The sequence below is a fragment of the Dendrobium catenatum genome, unplaced genomic scaffold (genome assembly GCF_001605985.2).
Source record: "Dendrobium catenatum unplaced genomic scaffold, ASM160598v2 fragScaff_scaffold_1638, whole genome shotgun sequence".
NCBI lineage: Eukaryota > Viridiplantae > Streptophyta > Magnoliopsida > Asparagales > Orchidaceae > Dendrobium > Dendrobium catenatum.
In genome coordinates, this window is record NW_021320100.1 from 1,911,651 (window position 1) to 1,931,377 (window position 19,727).

Consider the following 19,727-nt stretch of genomic DNA (forward strand, 5'->3'; position numbering starts at 1 on the left):
TTGGTTCGATTAAAAAATTATAGGAGCTTTCTTCTTAAAGAGATAAATAATGGTTTTTTTATTCTACGTTCTTCATTTTGGATTTCACCATGCTACCACGTGATTTGATTTTCTTTTCATCATCATAATTAGCCTTGTCTTCGTTTCATATATAGTCGATAAAAAAGTTTCTCCCTTTTACACATTTGAGCGTGCTTTTAGGTTATAATTACTTGAAAGAGTCTAAGCAAAAAATATGACATTCCACTAAAAAAATGTTCTAGCATGTTTTTGTTTAAAATTTAAAGTTATTTCTTCTTAAAAAGGTTTTTTTCTTTATTTTTTTTCATGTTTTTTATATCTTAAGCAATGTCATTTGTTTTTTTTTTTATTCTGTTTTTACAGTTGGGTATTGGTTTGTGCTAAAACAGTCAACACTGTGTTATCTACTTTTTTTTGGTATCTTAACTCTACTAGAAATGACCAAGTCCTTTATTAACTATTCTATTTTTTTTTGTCTATGTGCTCATGGATGCCACCTCACTATAGTCCGTGTGCATTATTTTATTATAATTAGTTATACAGCTAATTTTTAATTCCTGATTTTGTATACTCTTCTTATGTAACACTTCTAGGGTTGTATAAATAAGGGTCAAAGGCTGGAATAAAACTCAATCAATTTGTGCAAGTCTTCGTTTGTCATGGTATCGAAATAAGGACTCTAAGCCTTCTTTCTCGTCATGATCATGTGAGGGATTTGCCATCTGTTAGGAAGGCTTTATGAAGATCGGAAAGGATCCCGTGAACATTCTTAAGGATCTGGCTTTAATGTTTTACCCTATCTAAGCAGAGCCCCTCATCTTTTAATCCCTTTGATTGGGCCACTTCACACTTGTGCTCTGTTCTGCTAGTTTACCAATTCAGCTTCTCAATTCTCGTAATCACAATCCTGTGCTTCCCGATTGACTTTGGCTTCTTTGCAATCCGCAATGTCCATGTTTCGATAGGGTTTGGCTTCAACTTCTCACAACTTAATCAGCTTTGAATTCACAATTTCCATGCTTTGATCGTGTGATTTATCTTCAACTTTGCTCGATTCTACCTGCATTTCCATTCTACGAGTGTGATTTGGCTTTTCTTGCCCAATTGATGGATTCAATCTTAAATTGGGCTAATCTTTTCTCAGCGACGGTGCTGTTGAAGAAATTTAGTTATCCTCAACGGATTGCATATTTTGTGATCGAGCACGACATAAGAAATATAATATATTATCCTGAAGGATAAAAATATCATTTCCTTATATACTCAATACCCTCAATAACAACACGTGTTGGAGGAAATGCCCGAAAGCTGAGGGCTTATGATGTGATTGAAACCAACAACTGCCTCGGACCCTAAAACTATGGTGAGGACTATTGAGGGGTAGTGACTCGAATCTAAGTCTAACAGAGTGCAAATGATTGCAAACAACATCTTACGCGAGGCATGACCAGCCCAACCTCCAAATTACTTTTAAGTTTTAAAACCAGGAAGTCCGGTCTCAATGCATATGAAGAGTAAGAAGGTTGTTTTGTTTAGAGGATACAACTTACAGCTTGGCTTTGAGGCCAAGATGTGTCTGATCATGAAAGATATGCATAATGCTAACTCACAAATGTATATTTTTTTATTTTATGATTATGAATTGAGGACTTTTTTACATGAAACTCACTGGGCTATGCATAATCAATTAAAATTTTAGAAAATTTGGCTCTTTGAAGGGAGCCATGTAATTTTTCTTTTTATTTGAAAATCATGAAGCCTAATATGAATTTTAAGTTGTTTATATTTTAATGGGTAGAAAATTATTTTTGTCATAAGAGCCTACCGCATCAAAAGTCCAGGCCACCCCCAAGCAAAACAAGAGAAGAAACCTAGGAAAAAATATATTTTTCTATTGCACAATTAGGTAAACAAATCAGCACATGCTTGCATATATAAATAAACCAAAATAGAAGGGTAAATAATGTCCCAGTTATTACAATCAAATTTGACTGCTAAGTTGCCCGTTATTATACAAATTATTACAAACTCTACTTGGGCTTCATCTTTAGCAGATACATCTTATCGATCCACCTCTCTTTTAACTAGACCTCACAAGTTTAACACACAATTCCTAAATCTATCAAATACGTGTTTGAAAAGAAAAAGACTCAAAATCTGCAAGACAAATGATTACGAGCAGTTTATATATAAACTATGTTGCACCAATACGGATACGGCGACACGAATACGATATGATACGGGACACATCAATTCTTAAAAATACAGGATACGGGTACGACGCATACATGCCATTATAATTTATAAATCATACATAAAAGTTAAGAAAGCTATCAAAGCATAATATTTGAAATTATAAAAAAAAGAAAGTAACATCATTTGTATCCTTGTAGCTTATAATTTCAAAATAAAAGTAAGCATTAAATGTCTAGTATAACAACAAAAGCATAAACATAAATTGTCTAGCACATGGAGTTCAACAATTCAATAGAAGGAATGATATAATTAGCTTCTTCAGTGGTTTGTCTTTGAACTTCTCTATCATTTTCAATAAATATCATAGCTTCTAATTCAGGCTCATCAAGTGAAAGATTAGTAATTTCTAATATTCCCATATCATCAAGAGACTCAAATCCATCTCGAAAATGAGAGAACCTCACTCGCAATCGTGGAAGTAAACACGACGGGTCCTTTTTTTCAGATTTTTTTTTTGTTTTTCAATGGACACGCGTGTCGGATATGCATATCCTTTTGAAATTAAATAGTATTTTAATTGGATACTTCAAAGTCGTATCCGACACGTATCAATGCCGTATCGGAGGCGTATTCGTGTATCGGTGTATCAGATACAACACACCTTCATAACTAGGTGTATCGGTGCAATATAATATATAAAGCATGAGCAATCATTCAGAATTTGCTTAGCATTTAAAGTGCCAAGTCCATGTTTCTATTCTATTAGCCACATCTCTTGGTGGGTTTAAGCAGCATCTGTCATGCAAGCATTTTTATTTATGATTTATTGCGTATCCTTTTGGACATGAGTAGAAAAAAGAAAAATCATAATCCTAACATGTCTAAGGGGTTATGCACCTAAGTATGTGAGGCATGTCACAGTATGAAAGGTGTCTTAACAATTGAAATATCACTTAGAGTTTGGGTCTAAGAGAGAGATGTCCAACATGTAGCTTTTGAGTAAGATGTTGGAGGATTCTCCTTAGCTTTTGGAGCTAAAGAGAGGAAAAATTTTCTGCAACTTAAAAGTTTGATGAGATGAGGTGAAACCTGTAACTTTGATTCATTGTCCTCTATTAGGTCGTGTGTGTGAAATAGCTTTGATTTCTCATTGGCCTCGTCTCTGGGTTAGATCCGACACACAATGGGAGGAAGAAGCCCCCGGGAAGCTCGACCGACCCCAAGGATCACAAACAACAGGCCCATCTTCCTCCTCTCGGCTAGATGCGTGAACCGCACGTTGAGGTGGAGACTCCCGCTCCCTCTCGACTGGGGCAGACACACGCAAGCAGAAGGCCGGCCAAACAGAACTCCACAGTCACTCTTCACCTCTAGACGCACGCACAAAGCCGCCAGACGCACAATCTGGCTGCCTTTGGTTCGGACTTGCAAGTAGGTGCAGGCCTCGACTCCCACCTCCCTCTCGCTAGGTCGGACACACGCGAGCCATGTGCCTTCTCCCTCCTCCGGTTCTTCTCAGGACGGACACACGAGGAAGGGTGCTCACCTGCCGCTTTCTCTCTCACATTGGTTCAGATGCAGGAAAAACGGATATGCTGAATGAAATGAGCCGAACTGCTCTCTTTATACCTCTAATAAGGTTCTGCCGCGAGATGTGATTTATGCGCTCAGATGACTGCTATAACCGTAGAAATCAACAAACTTGATGAAAAACAGCTGCAAATATTTGAAAATCTGGACAAATCTCAAATCTTCATTTCAAACAGTTAATTGGGCTTGAAATTGAGTCTGAATTGGACCCAATTCGAATCAATTTTGGTCAATTCGGGTCCAATTGGGTCCGATCGAGCCAATTTTGCGAAATTGGACTCGAATCCGCGCCGATTTACACTGAATTTGTTTCGACGAGGCTCAATTCGGTTCGATTTGAACCTATTTTGGTCGATTCGATTGATTTGATTTTAATTTAATGAAATTGAATTTAATTTGATTAAATTGATGTTCAATTTGAGTTAATTTGCATTCGACGACGATCGATTAAGTCGATCGAGCGCGATCGAGTCCAGTCGGGCTCGAATCGACTCGATCTAGGCTAATTCGAGCTCGACGTGAAAATAAACGTCATCCGGTGCGCTTGCTTTCTCAACAATGATAGCTTGCTCTTTTTTGTTACAACAACTTTATTTCGCTCGGGCTTTATTGTTCTAATTGATTGGACTACAAGGGATGCTTCATTATTTTTGATCTCATTAAATTGGTCAGACCTGACCAACTTTTTTTTGCACATTGCGATGAGGCATTGAAATTATGGCAAATACATCAAATATAACAACAAACCATTTGTATGTTTTTTGGCGTGCAACTTACAGGGGAAAATTATTCTACTTGGGAATTTTAATTTTGATTTTTTTGTAATGGGAAAAGAATTACTGTGACGCTTTGATGAGAGTAATCCTGCTTTTTTTGAATTACCAAAACCAACTCATTGACAAAATAAAGATACAAGAGTTATGACATGATTCTAAGTATTCGTTAATCAGGTGATTGCTTTTAATCTGAGTCTATATAAGATGTTCAAAAATATTTGAGAATATTTATGTAAAATATGAAATAAAATTACAATCAAGATTATTGTGGGCTAAGATATTTGAGGCGGTAGAGAGTAAATTTCTTGTCTTAGTAATGCACAGATATCAAACACACAAGCAGAAAGAGAGAAAGCAAAACACCCAATCTTTTTTACGTGGAAATCCCAAAGAGGGAAAAACCACGGGGCCTCGCCCAGGTGAAAAGATTATACTAAATTTGAGCGAATTACAAATATTGACCCGTCCCTTGACTTAGGAGCGGTCAAATTACATTAGTTTGGAGAGTTAGGCCAAGATCTGGCAACTATCGGGCGGAAATCTGTCGGTGTCCGGGTAGAGGTTCGGTCGACTAGGAAAGATCCAAGAAAAGTTGGGTGAGCGTACGACGTCACTCGGCTGGGCGGTGGTCCGACAAAGGTCGGGCTGAAGTCCGGCGGTGGTCGGCGACCGGGAGAAGGTCCGGCGGTGGATCGGTGACCGAGCGGTGGTCTGACGAAGGTCGGGCTGAAGTCCGGCGGTGGTCGTCGGCCGGGAGAAGGTCCGACAGCGGATCGACGGCCTGGCGGTGGTCCGACGAAGGTCGGGCGGAAGTCTGGCGGTGGTCGGCGGCCAGACGGTGGTGGTGGAGCTCTAGTGGCTTAAGAGCTCTCTCCAATTTTTAAAGAAAAGTCCCCTTCATGTAGAGAGTGGGGGTCTATTTATAGGTTTTCATGAGTGACACATCCCATAAATATAGAGAAGATTCGGGGTAGGTTTGGAGTGCTCCATCGGATGACCCATATTGATTTCTATGATCATAGAGAATTTATCGGACATTTTAGTGTCTTAATGATATCAGAATTTGATTATCTTAGGCTCGTTGGATTCGTCTCGTTGAGCCGCTCGATTCGACTATAAGCATGCCACGTTTGGAAGCTGTTTGATAATCCAAATTGTAGTTTGAACCTTCCAAAAGCGCTTCATGTCTTTGATTTGGACCCATTTGAGCTTAAGATTGTGTCGAATTTGGTGTCGTTGGGTTCGTACTTTTGAGATGATCAATTCGACTATAAATTTGCTTAAATCGGAGTTCAGATGATCCCATTTTTAATTTTGGAAGTTTCCAACTTGATTTTGCCTCGAGATTCGTGCTGTATCAAGACTATTTTTTGGTGACATATCAAAGATATTGTTGCCATGTATTTTCTATTAGAATATGAGATTGTTAGTTGCTTCTAAGAAGATCTCTAATACAAGAATTCTTTTTTGAGTTTCAAAATTTAAGAATTGAGTTAGCGGATATAATTTATGTAAATGTACCTTCGGAATCTGTTTTAGCTATGCAAGAGGGTTAAGAATAAAATAAAAGAGATTAATTCTTAATGAAATTTCTTTTTGAATTTGAGGCGGTTTGTTCTAACTTAATGAATTGTGACCCTCCATCTTTGGAGGTGTCCTTTGGAGAACTACATTTGGAGCAATGGCTTGCACCACAAATTATATTTCAACATCAAGCACATGAGAATGTATTACATATGCAACTCACGAGGAAAGTATAAATGGAGAGACACGTAAATATGTAATATTACACTTGCAAGGGTTACCGGCATATTTAGTGCTAATTTTGCAAAGAAGTTTGCAACTATTGGAAGAGGTCAAGGCATGTGATCAAGGAATATCGAAAATGTCTGTATAATTGACAATTAAATTGAAGACAAGCTCCAGTGAATAATTAGGTTTTTGGTTTAGCAGCTATAGATAAATTTGAGGATCGAAACCTTTTCAACTTTGGGGCTTAAAGGTACGAATACGCTACTCTCCTCATATTAGTTTGTGGATTCTTGTACTTCTAATCTTATGATTGCTACTTAATGTTTACTCCATATTATCTTATCAAATGAATTAACATCCATTTAGATTGTTAATGGTAGTTAGTTACCTATCAAAATTATTGTAGATATTAATAATACATTGAAGTATGTCCTCGTATCTCTTATACACTCAACTAATCTCATCTCAGAAGGAAGATTGATTTATAATAATTATGATGTTCAATTTTATTGTAATGATTGCACTATGCAAAATCAGAAGATGGGCAAAATAGTCATAAAAAGGCCTAAAGTTGGACAATTATTAACCTTGCATCCTTCCTTTTTTGAGATTGTTTCATTACTGTGCACTACAATAAATGAAAAGAATGATCTTTAGCATAAAATATAGATCATCAAAACTCTATTATTTTATCTCACTTAGTAAACTTTAGTCAAAGTTTATTTGGGAAAACAGATAAATTTACGTATCTTTTTTCATTTAACTGCTCAACAGAAAAGTTGTTTTTCCTGTCATATGGTGGTCGTGTGAAAATTATTTTTACTTGGTTCATAGTTCTGTATGAGATATCACTCCTAATGTATGACATATAAATTATAAATATCTTGTAACTGTTGACCCATTTCTAAAAAAAAAATAATAAAAAAAAAAAATAAAAAAAATAAATAAATCTCACCTGCTCTGCCGCAGCCATCCCTCACAACCCACGTCGCTGCCCATGTCGCACAATCTCCTCGCGACATCGAAGGGTCGAAGGAAGGGAGGGATTCAGCTGCTCTCTCTCTCTCTCTCTCTCTCTCTCTCTCTCTCTCTCTCTCTCGATTTGCGGGAAGGGTAGGCATGCTTCTTTATTAATGTTAATTAATATTAATTAATATTAATTAATGTTAATTGTAATTAAACATTTTTAATTTTCGTTAACTATTATTAATTATAATTAATTAAAGTTTATTATTCCTAATTTCAGTTAATTAATATTAATAAGAATTAATTATAATTAACCAAGGTTAATTATAATTAATCATGTTAGTATTAAGGTTAATTATAATTAATCATGTTAGTATTAATTAATCATTATTATAATTAATCAGTCATAATTAATTGAAAATTATTATAATTAATTATAGTTAATTAATATTAAATGTGTTAAAAATAAAGAAGTTTGCAAAAAAAAGCACTTTCTTACCTCGTCATGGGTGTCGGGCCGGCAAACCGCCCATCACGCTTTTCTTAGCGTGGTGGGAAGGGAACCCGGCGCGACACTTATGACGAGGTAAGTGAGCGACCCCATTGGCCCCAAAATCCTGTCCTCGGTGTGTGCGATGGGCTGGTTAACCACCTATACATGCTTTTCTTAGCGTGGTAGGAGGGGATCTGGTGCGACGCATATGACGAGGCAGGTAAGCCCGGTGCACGCTCTTCTTAGCGTGGCCGTGACAACTCTTAAGTACCTGTACGCGGCTTTGTACCTGCAGGGAAATGACTGCTCTTTTCTTGTAACAGGTATCAAAGACCCATACACGCTACAAAGTCTTTACACGGCCGCGGTGTCCTCGTACGAGGGCACCTACCATACACACTTTCTTTAGCGTGGTGAGAAAGGCCCAATTTTTCGTAGTTTTCCCCTAAATCGGGGAGACGCCGGGAGGTTGTCGAAATTTCGGGTGAATATACGACTGCACTCAGACCTGTTTTGAACTCAAAAAGGACAAGAACATGAACAGTGGGCTTGGGGCAATGAACTGAACATAAAGTTGAGCCTAAACCAAATTTAAATGAATTCAAATCTAATCAAAATTGAACAAGACTCAAACTCAAATAAACTAAGTGTGGTGGACATTAAACTTGAACAAGACAAGGATTTCATAAGACTTTGGACAATCACTTGAACATGCACTTGAACTCGGACTATATAACATTAAGCGGGACTTATAAACTCGATAAACTTAAGTCTAAATGAAATCAAACTTGGACTCAAACATGTACAAAGAACAAAATTTGAATCATATACGAAGGAACTCGAACTACAAGAATATTTGTATGGCCAATAGTGACTCAATGTCTTATGAAATACATCGATCTTTGTAAACAAATATGACTAAGGCACACTGCAAGACCTCAATGCATGCAAATAAAGAATGTAGTGTACTCTTACAATAGTCTCTATGAGATCAGGTGCATCGTACCTACAAGAATGACGAATGGTTACAGAATGCATGGGTGTTCCCCCCACACGCACTATTGAAATCTCCAACATGAGTGATAATGCCTGTTGATTGAAGAAGGTGACACTGGAGATCAATAGTGGACCCATCGTCGCAAATAAATTGTGAATAGCGAAGGTGGGCATGATGCGGATGTTATAGACTCCTACGACAATCCCTACAAGATTGAGACGACAACACTACCACTTGATAGTGGAAGATCCATCCCTATAAATAAATGCAATCATTAAACCACCTGAGATTGATGAAAGGTGGATATGATACCGATGCAAATGACTCTCCTACTAACATTTTCAAGAGATCATACCAAATATGATACATCCCTACAAACAAGCACAAACGCCCGCCTGAGATCAGTGAAAGGTGGATATGATGTAGGAACAATGGCTCTCCTACGAACACTTCTAGGAGGTCGTAGTGGATACAATGGGTCCCCTGCAAATGAACACAAGCTACTTGTTGGTAACAACAATGGGTACATCGTAAGTACAACGAACCCTTGTGGGTACAAGTACAGATGTCACATATGACAACAGTGACCAAGATCTACGAGTACGTCGAGTACAAGGGCAACTCGGTGTATGGAGAAGGACACCCCCTGATTAGAAGGAAAGGGATATTTGAACAAATTAGAACTAAACATCCTGGTGTTCCAGAGTTTCTTCTTAGTTCTATACTTAAGAAGAAAATAATTCTGGTGTCCACAAACACCAGAAATAACAAATCTACTACACTAAGTAACTTGAAAGAGTTTCTTTCAAGGCAGTGCCCACGAATTTCAAGAAGGACCTCTCCGGTGAATGAGAAAAGGGGAGTCAACATCAAGATGATGAGATACCTCATGACATCCAAATAATACCGCCACCCGATCCGCAATACTTGTACTAGCAGACAGAAGGCTTATATAAGCTCTCAAATGAAGCATTGTGTGCGTTGAAATGGCGATTACCTGCACTACTAAAATATCTCAAAGCACCCCCATATATGCACTGTAGTTTGTATGCACTTAGGTACACAAAGGGGTAATTACAATCAAACACCCGCATGGGCCCCGACGAGCGTGTTATTGGTACACACGTGACGTCTAGGGATGCTACGCGGGTCAATAAGTGAATTCCTGTTCGAGCCTAATCCTTCTATATGGATCAATATAAGTCGATAGGGTTTGAACTATCAAATAAATATACGGTTGTGGCGACTGATGTATTTGTTTTAATACATTCATATCAGTCCTTCAAGATCTATAATCAAGAGAATTCACTAACAAAAGCATAAATCCTATAAAACCCGATCCTCCTAAGCAGATAAATAGGAGTAGACAGGGTTCGAACATTTGTTTAAAATTGCGCAATTAGAGGCGCACCTTGAGGCGCGCCTCTGCGCAATTCCTCCCAAAAGTGCCTTGAAACCTACGCAATTCCGTCTCTGTGAGAGGCGTACGCCTCACTGGAACTAAGGCGCGCCTCAGAGGTGCAATTCCTAGTGAGGCGTACGCCTCAATGGGATAGGGTCCACTCACTTAAATTGAATCTTTTTCTCTCCTTATACCCGAACGACATCAGCAAACCTGAATTTTCCCCCTCCCGCACGCTCCAGTTCGTGAAACAGAGGTCCCGCACGCCGTCGGCTTCCTTCCCGCCGCTTCTCCCGCCGGCGCCGCCTCTCTCCGGCGACAGGTGCATCGTACCTACAAGAATGACGAATGGTTACAGAATGCATGGGTGTTCCCCCCACACGCACTATTGAAATCTCCAACATGAGTGATAATGCCTGTTGATTGAAGAAGGTGACACTGGAGATCAATAGTGGTCCCATCGTCGCAAATAAATTGTGAATAGCGAAGGTGGGCATGATGCGGATGTTATAGACTCCTACGACAATCCCTACAAGATTGAGACGACAACACTACCACTTGATAGTGGAAGATCCATCCCTATAAATAAATGCAATCATTAAACCACCTGAGATTGATGAAAGGTGGATATGATACCGATGTAAATGACTCTCCTACTAACATTTTCAAGAGATCATACCAAATATGATACATCCCTACAAACAAGCACAAACGCCAAACCGCCTGAGATCAGTGAAAGGTGGATATGATATAGGAACAATGGCTCTCCTACGAACACTTCTAGGAGGTCGTAGTTGTCACAACCCGGCCCAGTTAGCTCGTATATACGAGGCGGGAACAAAGTAGGACGATCAAAACGATTTAATCATCACATTTCAAATAAAACATTTTCCATAATACTTCAATATAAATATAAAAGCGTCTCTAAACTTTTTCCAAAACATGTTTATAACATTCAAACCATTATAAAAGAAGTTCATGTACAAGGTGGTATAAACTTAATCTATTCATTCATGATAAAACCACCCAAAAATTTATAACTAAAACAAAACAGTAAGAACCTCTCACCCGTTGCGCGACGACTATAAATAAACCTCGGGTGATCCGCCATCACTTATGAGAGGGTTCTCCTGAAAATTTCCCAAAACTAGGGGGTGAGCTACGCTTAGTAGAAATTTCTAATCCTAAACATGCTCATATTACTTAAAAATGAAATGTACTTTTTTAAACAAAAAGGGACGTGCTTTTCTTTTCTTTTCTTGCTCATGATATCTTGTTTATATCATATGAATGGAAAATAATTTAGGTGTCACATGCATATGTCATTTAAATATGTATGAAATGAATGTCATCTCAGTTATTTAACATATTCAACCGTCCCGGAGTACCAGGGGTGTACTGATCAGGTACACAAACCTCTTTTGGCCATTACTTCCTTTTTCCTCTTTTGCCCAAGGGCCATAATGTGCTTTTGCACCGTCTTTGGTACTCCGTAATCAATCATGCATAATCATTTCTATATTATTTTCATATGAACATATATTCCTTCCTTTTCATACAAAGTCATATATTTCCATGAACTAATGTATGACATGAATCTCAAATCATGAATTAGATAACTTATAATAATTACACTTAAGCATGAAAGAAACAATGAAGTAACTAGATAGCATGTGTATTGCAGGTGTAACAACTATTCCATTTCTCAAATCATGTCATAAGAACTTAACAAAAATGATATAAGCATGATAGCATGAAAGAAACCATGAAGTAACTAGATTGCATGTGTAACAACTATTCCATTTATCAAATCATGTCATAAGAGCTTAACAAAAATGATATAAGCATGATAAAGAAAAGAATTCCTACCTCCAAAACCTATGAAATCCGTTTCTTCTCCGCTTTCTTCACTCTTCTTCTTGCCACTATCTATAGACAAATAACTCAATTTAAACTTCTTGCCAATTTAAACTTTATGTTTCACAACTTCTTTTATAGGCTTCCCATAATCTTCTTCCACCTATCTATAAGGTAAAAGAACATCAACCTCATACAAAATTGTGATTTTTGTCTAATTAAATTTCGGATTTAAATAAAATATAAAGTATGAGAACCTAAAAATTCATCATAAATCCTTCTAAAACGTTCCTCTATCTTATACTTATAAATAAATCCTTATTATTTTCGGAATTAATCATAAAATAATGAAGAAAATTATTTTTCTTTCTCAAAATTACAATTTCTTATATTTAGAGACCTCTCTAAATAATTTGAAATACCTTTAGTGAACATGCCATACTAGAATCCCTAAGTTTGTAAAAACCCTAAGCTTTCCCTAATTTTTAAACTCAAAATTCTTTAAGAAAACTTTGCATTTCTTATACCAAAATCCTTTCATCACATTCTTCTAACAATCCCTATAAAATAAAGCATAAAACAAAAACCCTAATTTCAGATTTAATGTTTTCCTTTACGAAATCATCAACTTTAAAACATAAAAATATGAATATAAGCAAACCCTAAAAGTTTTCTAAAGAAATGATCCAAAAATTCAAACCCTAAAATTTTTCTATACAAAAAACTCAAGAAATCTTTCATATTTTTGAAGAAACACTTACCCCAAGGCTTTCCCTACGTTTTTCCTAAAGATCCCTCGCCGGAATCTCGCTGGCCGCCGTTCCCCCAAGCTCTCTCGTCGCCCTTCTCCTCCTCTTCTCGCGTGCGGCCGAAAGAAAACAACAAGGGACCGAAAATGTTCGGTGCCTTAGGCATATGAGGGGGCTTAAGGAGATTTAGGAAGTCAAATTATGCATGTACCCTTATCTTAAAGGTTTTCTTTTAATTCATGAAGGGCAAAATGGGTAGAAAAGGCCAAATATTACTTAAACGAACTTCGGCGAATTTTAACTCCAAAACTGTGCGAAATTTAATATAAGTTATTTATACCGTTTCGATCGAAATTTCGAGACGAATTTAATAAAATTTATTTCGTCGAATTACGATGACATCGAAATTTCACTTAAGTTCGTCGCGACGCATCGATATGCGTGCGATGCACTCAAATGAAGAATTCCGGGTTTTACAGTAGTGGATACAATGGGTCCCCTGCAAATGAACACAAGCTACTTGTGGGTAACAACAATGCGTATATCGTAAGTACAACGAACCCTTATGGGTACAAGTACAGATGTCACATATGACAACGGTGACCAAGAACTACGAGTACGTCGAGTACAAGGGCAACTCGGTGTATGGAGGACACCCCCTGATAGAAGGAAAGGGATATTTGAACAAATTAGAACTAAACATTCTGGTGTTCCAGAGTTTCTTCTTAGTTTTATACTTAAGAAAATAGTTCTGGTGTCCACAAACACCAGAAATAACAAGTCTACTACACTAAGTAACTTGAAAAGAGTTTCTTTCAAGGCAGTGTCCACGAATTTCAAGAAGGACCTCCCCGGTGAATGAGAAAAGGGGAGTCAACATCAAGATGATGAGATACCTCATGACATCCAGATAATACCGCCACCGGATCCGCAACACTTGTAACTAGCAGACAGAAGGCTTATATAAGCTCTCAAATGAAGCATTGTGTGCGTTCAAATGGCAGTTACCTGCACAACTAAAATATCTCAAAGCACCCCCATACATGCACTGTAGTTTGTATGCACGTAGGTACACCAAGGGGTAATTACAATCAAACACCCGCATGGGTCCCGACGAGCGTGTTATTAGTACACATGTGACGTCTAGGGATGCTACGTGGGTCAATAAGTGAATTCATGTTCGAGTCTAATCATTCTATATGGATCAATATAAGTCGACAGGGTTCGAACTATCAAATAAATATATGGTTGTGGCGACTGATGTATTTGTTTTAATACATTCATATCAGTCATTCAAGGGCTATAATCAAGAGAATTCACTAACAAAGGCATAAAGCCTATAAAACCCGATCCTCATAAGCAGATAAATAGGAGTAGACAGGGTTCGAATCATTGGATAAATATGCGGCCACGAAGTTGACCGGAATATTTATTTTATAAATTCATATTAGGCATTCAAGGCCCTTAACAAAGAAAATTCACAAACAAAGGCATGAAGCCTACAAAACTCGATCCTATGTTGACAGCTCAACAAAGTTGATAAGGTTCATTCACAAAAATAGAAATATTTTCAAACGGAAATGACCTCAAACACCCCGATGATGGCCGCGTTGAAGGCAAATATCAACTGGAGGGGTTAATTCCAAGTATTCAAATGTCCTTCAAGCTCCACCCAAATACCCACAATAATTCAAAAAAATCCAAATATTCCAAAATCAATCCCAAAATCCAAAATATTTAAAATTGAAATCCAGCTATCAAACAATTAAAGCAAAATCCATCCACCCTTCTCAATAGTTTGCCGAGGTGGGCAAATTAAAATTTACTTCATCTCACAAAGAGCTAATGCCTAGTCGAAAATATCACTAGTATCCATTCTCAAACAATCTGCTGCCAATAAGGATTTGGTACATGTCCTCTAACCGGCTGTTTTGCCACCAAATGACATCGCAGGATAAACGGTTATGACCCGGGACTCTCTGAACCGAGTGGTTTTGCCGCCAAATGACACCACGAAATACTGTTTATGGCCAGAGCCAATACACTCCTTAATGACATCAAATTCTTGAGATATGAATCGATAGGATATGATCAATAGGGCATAAAGCCCTCTATTAGCTAAGGTGGATTCAAATTTGTCCCCTTATACAAACATTCTTTCCAGGTCTACAAGGTCCCCTTGGACGAAGCAACCCATGGCTGCCGATAAGGATCATTATGTCAGGTTGGGTCAACTACCTCCTCTGACTAAGTAGACCAGGGACCACGATGGTCCGGGACGACAGAACCATGGGATCTTGATCGGGTCCATCAACCATTCCCCCACCATCCGCTTTAAGTGAAAGATGGTGAAATTTCTATTTTAAATATCAAATCTCTACATTTTCTACTTCAAGCCCATGCTGCTACTATATGCCAGATACTACGTATCTTCAATGTATCTGATTGATGACTAGCCTTAATCGAAAGTTCTGTCTCATTATTGGGAGGGGTAATTAACTATAGGGGCTTGCGCCTATAGGAAACAAAAACTCAGATCATAAAGTCCTCACAAAATGAGGGCGGAATCTTTCGTAGTGTCTTATCTTACAAACCCATCTACCTTCCAAAATTTACCCCGGAACTTAATTATGTTAAAACTCCCTCGCCAAAAGCAAAAAACAAACAATAGTCGGGTGGAGGCCGGGGCCGAATTTTCGGAGCCCACAGTAACATTCATCGATGATTAAGCAAGTATTTCTAGACTACTTTCTTTGTTAAAAATATGAAGTGTTCACCGTCTTTCAAAACATTATTATTTATATTGGAACCCTTTTTATCTCACATTAAAATTTTATGAACAGACTTTGAGAGTGAATATATGTAGCTTGACTGTCATTATTTTCTTCAAAACAAAAGAATTTTTTCTTAGATATAGTATCTCCTATACACTTAAAAAAATGGAATCACTGAACGTAAAAATCGTTACCTCTTAGGCATTATTTGAACCTTTTTGTTGGAATAATCAATTTTGCTCAAGAAATACATGCCAAGAATTCCAATGCTACTAAAATGGTTGGAAATGTAGTGTATTATGATAAGACCAAGTGTATTAAAGTTGATTGTCACTCAATTCGGGAAGCTTTCAATTCTCAAATCATTTCTCTTTTGAAAGCATTAATCGAGCAGAGGTATCAGCTTCTTTTAAGCAAATTAATGCTTTCTTGTTCAACTATAATCAATTCGAGGGGATATATCAACGTTTGTAATTAATATCAATCACCCTTCATGAATTACAGCTAGATCCGTGCCTTGCATGCCATCCCATGCCACCTCATTAAGTCATTTGCTCATGGATATCACCTCACCAGTCCGTATGCACTAATTTATTATATAGATAAATTTTAGTTCCTGATTTTGTATACTTCCTATTTTATGGCTGTATAAATATGGGTCAAAGGCTTGAACAGAATCCAAGCAATTTGTGTGCGCCTTTGTTTGTCAGTATCCTGGTTAGAATACTTGTTATTATTGTGATGGCAAACTTCTCTGGACAAGGGATGTCTCATCTCAACTTTCTTTGTGTGATTGAAACAAATCTTGATTTATTGATATTTAACCGTGTTCTTTGTGGATAAGATTAACTTAATTTTGTTTATAGGGGTCCAACTTTGGTGAATTCTTTGAAGAATTTGTCCTTACATAGTTCTCTTCGGCAACCAGCATTTGATCTTATCACAACAATTATAATTTCTGACGCATCTGCTCTGATATCTCTTAAGCAGAAGGATAGTGCTATTCATAAATGTAAATTAAGCACCCAAGGTTATTTCATTGACGAGGAAGATGAGCCCATTTTATCTGAAGATGTGGAAGAAAGGGATAACAGTTGTTGGACCGAATTTAACATGCTGAGCAAGCTCGCTTCATCTGAATGTACATGTTGGACATGCATTCCAATGCTATGGACTGATTGTTTGGTTGAAGTGGGCCCCGCAACTCTCCCCATAACGTTTTCAAAAGCTGTCTTCTGGGCTTTGTCACGTTTATCTGTGTTGGAATTGAACTTCAGTGTAGATATATCACTCTCAGTTCGGGACTGGTTGTCCATTCACGCTAGTGAGATCTCTTCATCATTTGGGTGGCAGATTCCAACTGGTTTTGATGACGGTGGGGAAGGGAAGGAGTCAAGAAACTCCATTAAGGCATCATCTTTGGGCATTCCATTATTACGAACATTTAAGAGGTTTTCGGTACTTTCATTATTGTAGTTATGTTCTCCATTATAATTTTGTCATTGTTTGATTTATTTTAGTGAAATTGAGTTTCCTGTAGTCTTATGATGTGAATTTGTGGATAACGAGTGTTATTCTATTGGATTCCTTGTTGCTTGAGCAACATAAGATCTTTCTTCTTGGCATTGTTTTGATTAATTTTTTGGTAATCATTGTTAGGCTTGCTGCTGAATTCATCTTGCAAATGGAAAAACTTGAGCTTCAGAAACAATGGACATGGGAACCAAAAATGGCTGAGAGCATGATACTTTCGCTTGTAGACCCTGATGATGTGCGATTCTAACTGTTTTTAATTTATTAAAAATTCTTTTTATTGAAGATTATTTAAACTATGAAATTCAAATGTAAAGAAAATAACATGAACTTCGTAATCTCATTTTATTTGTTTGCCTGACCTCATGACATAAAACTGTAAAATATGCAGGTTGTGAGGAAAGCTGGTAAAATTATTTTGGAGCATTTGTCTAGTGAGAGTCTTTTGACTTCTGGACTCCAGTTTCTTTGTTCTAGTGCAACTTCTCTGTCTTCCATGCTTGTGGGGTTAAGATTTATGTTTAAACAGGTAACTTATAGATGCTTTTTAGCAGGTCTTATAGATCCTTCATTAAAGGCGACCTTATCTTTTGTATGCTATCAAGTATGATGACGTGGCTGAAGTTTTGTAGTTATGAAGCATTCTATGTTAGTCTTTCTCAAGTAATTTTTTATAGCAAACCCAGAGAACAGTGATTTTTCATGTTTATGTTATTTTCTTTTTAATTTTGGTTATTGCTTAAAGGAACTTTGCTAATGGAAGAAAGAGTTAAATACATTTTAACTTGATAATTGAACACAAATCATATTTTTGTAAGCCGTTCAAATTCAAAAGGAGAACAAATGGCAGTTGACTGAGTTCACCTTTATTTAATGCAGTTTCACCGCTGTAATAGAATACAAAATTTGTTTGAGGAGTGAGCAGACCCAGTTAGGCCACAAGAAAGTTCCAGGAAAGTTTAATCTCCTAAACTAGGAACATTGAAAGAATTGATACACATTCCTTGCCGCTACGTTATGAGCGTGTTTTACTATAATTCTGTGTACCTTTGCTGTATAGAATCCTGCTTTATTTCCAGCACTGGTTGCTGAGTCTCAAACGTAGGGTTAAGGCTAAACACACCAACCTTTCTTTAGCTCGCAGTGGCAGGAGCCTCAAGCACTGGATACATTGGTTATTGAATCATCAAAATTATGCCATTTGTTTTTCAGGCATGAATTACTTGCCAGCTCTCAGGATTGATGCCACCAGAAATAGTTCATATTTCAAAAAGGTGGTCAAATAAGTTCTTTATGTTTACACCTGAATTAATGATTCAGCTACCCAAAGATTGTTAACACATGACTTATTTAGGAAATCCAAATTGTTTTGATTGTGGTACATTGTAATTGTCTGAATCTATATGAATTCATAAAATTTTATCAAGTTCATTTCTGTACAATGACACGTGTAAATGGAAGTCCTAATTATTATTACATTGCATTTGTTTATTTGAAAGTTTGCATTCATGGATGCATCTATCCATTAACCGCTATGCATGCATCGGGAACGGTACATCCTGTTCATGTAAGATTTGATTCATGCATTGACATTTGCATGCATTTGGGAACGAGCATGCATTTATTTGTGGATGGATGTATTTCTGTGAAGTATGGATGCATTCTTGTATTGATGCCAGCTTGTTTGGCTGAGTGATTGGTCTTTGTTTGCCTATTTGTACATCCATTTTGATGCATGCATGTATGGCTCTAATTTCTGCAACAATCTTTTATTTTACTTGATGCAAAATTTAGTGTTGTTTCTGAAATTTAACTATGGTTAATTTGTAGGTTCATTGTAACCCCATGATTGATAGTTTTCATAGTCTCCACCATGTGTTCTTTGTCTCGGGGAAACTATTGAAGGAATTGGTAAGATCTCCCATGAAAGCACCTCCGAACTCTCAGTTGTATCCAAGCAGAACATTGTCTTCGCAGGGGGGTTTTTTGCCGCAACCTTTCATTAATCATTTGCCAGCTAAGCCTTTTGAATGCCAACCTAATCAAGTGGACATTAAATCTTGGGAGAAATTCAGTTGCTTGCTTTCTGCTACCATGTGGTCTCCTGTATTAAAATGCCTAGTCGAAGGCAAGGAGCTTATAAATAACACAAAGTGTCAGGTAGGATTCTTGAAGTCTCTTCCTTTAAATATGCCATTGTTAATAAAATTATATCTGGCTGTATCCTCTGCACTTTTCATTCATTTATCATCGGCGCAGTCTTTTTTCCTTGATCCACCCCAAGTTTCAGTTTGTTATTTCAGATGACATGTGTTCGGTTGCTGGAAACGCTCCCTGCTATTTATGAAAGGCTTAGTTTATCTATCTCCAATTTGTCAGGAAGTGTGGTGCATTTGGTTCCTAGTTTATCTGACTTTAAATGGCTTTCAGATTTGGTAGATTGGGGTAGATCACATCTTGTGGTTATCATTAGGCACTGGAAGCAATGCATGCAATCTTTGTTGAACATACTGAAAGATTCATATAATGACTCAACTGCATCCATGATAAGTTCTATCGAAAAACTAATGTCAGCTGGTTAGTTTTTTTGGTTTTTACATGTCAATTATAAACTGTACCAT

General features: G+C 37.3%; 1 protein-coding gene across 4 annotated transcripts in view; it reads left to right on the plus strand.

Annotated features, from left to right (window-relative positions):
• LOC110113468 overlaps window positions 1-19,727 on the plus strand; it is a 44,656-nt gene that overhangs the window by 13,104 nt on the left and 11,825 nt on the right. For all 4 annotated transcript variants that reach the window (XM_020846089.2, XM_020846085.2, XM_020846098.2 and 1 more), the window contains exons 10-14: window positions 16,440-17,024; window positions 17,233-17,344; window positions 17,498-17,635; window positions 18,937-19,266; window positions 19,410-19,683. In XM_020846089.2, coding sequence (XP_020701748.1) covers window positions 16,440-17,024; window positions 17,233-17,344; window positions 17,498-17,635; window positions 18,937-19,266; window positions 19,410-19,683 — 1,439 coding nt within the window. The remainder of the gene's footprint in view (window positions 1-16,439; window positions 17,025-17,232; window positions 17,345-17,497; window positions 17,636-18,936; window positions 19,267-19,409; window positions 19,684-19,727) is intronic.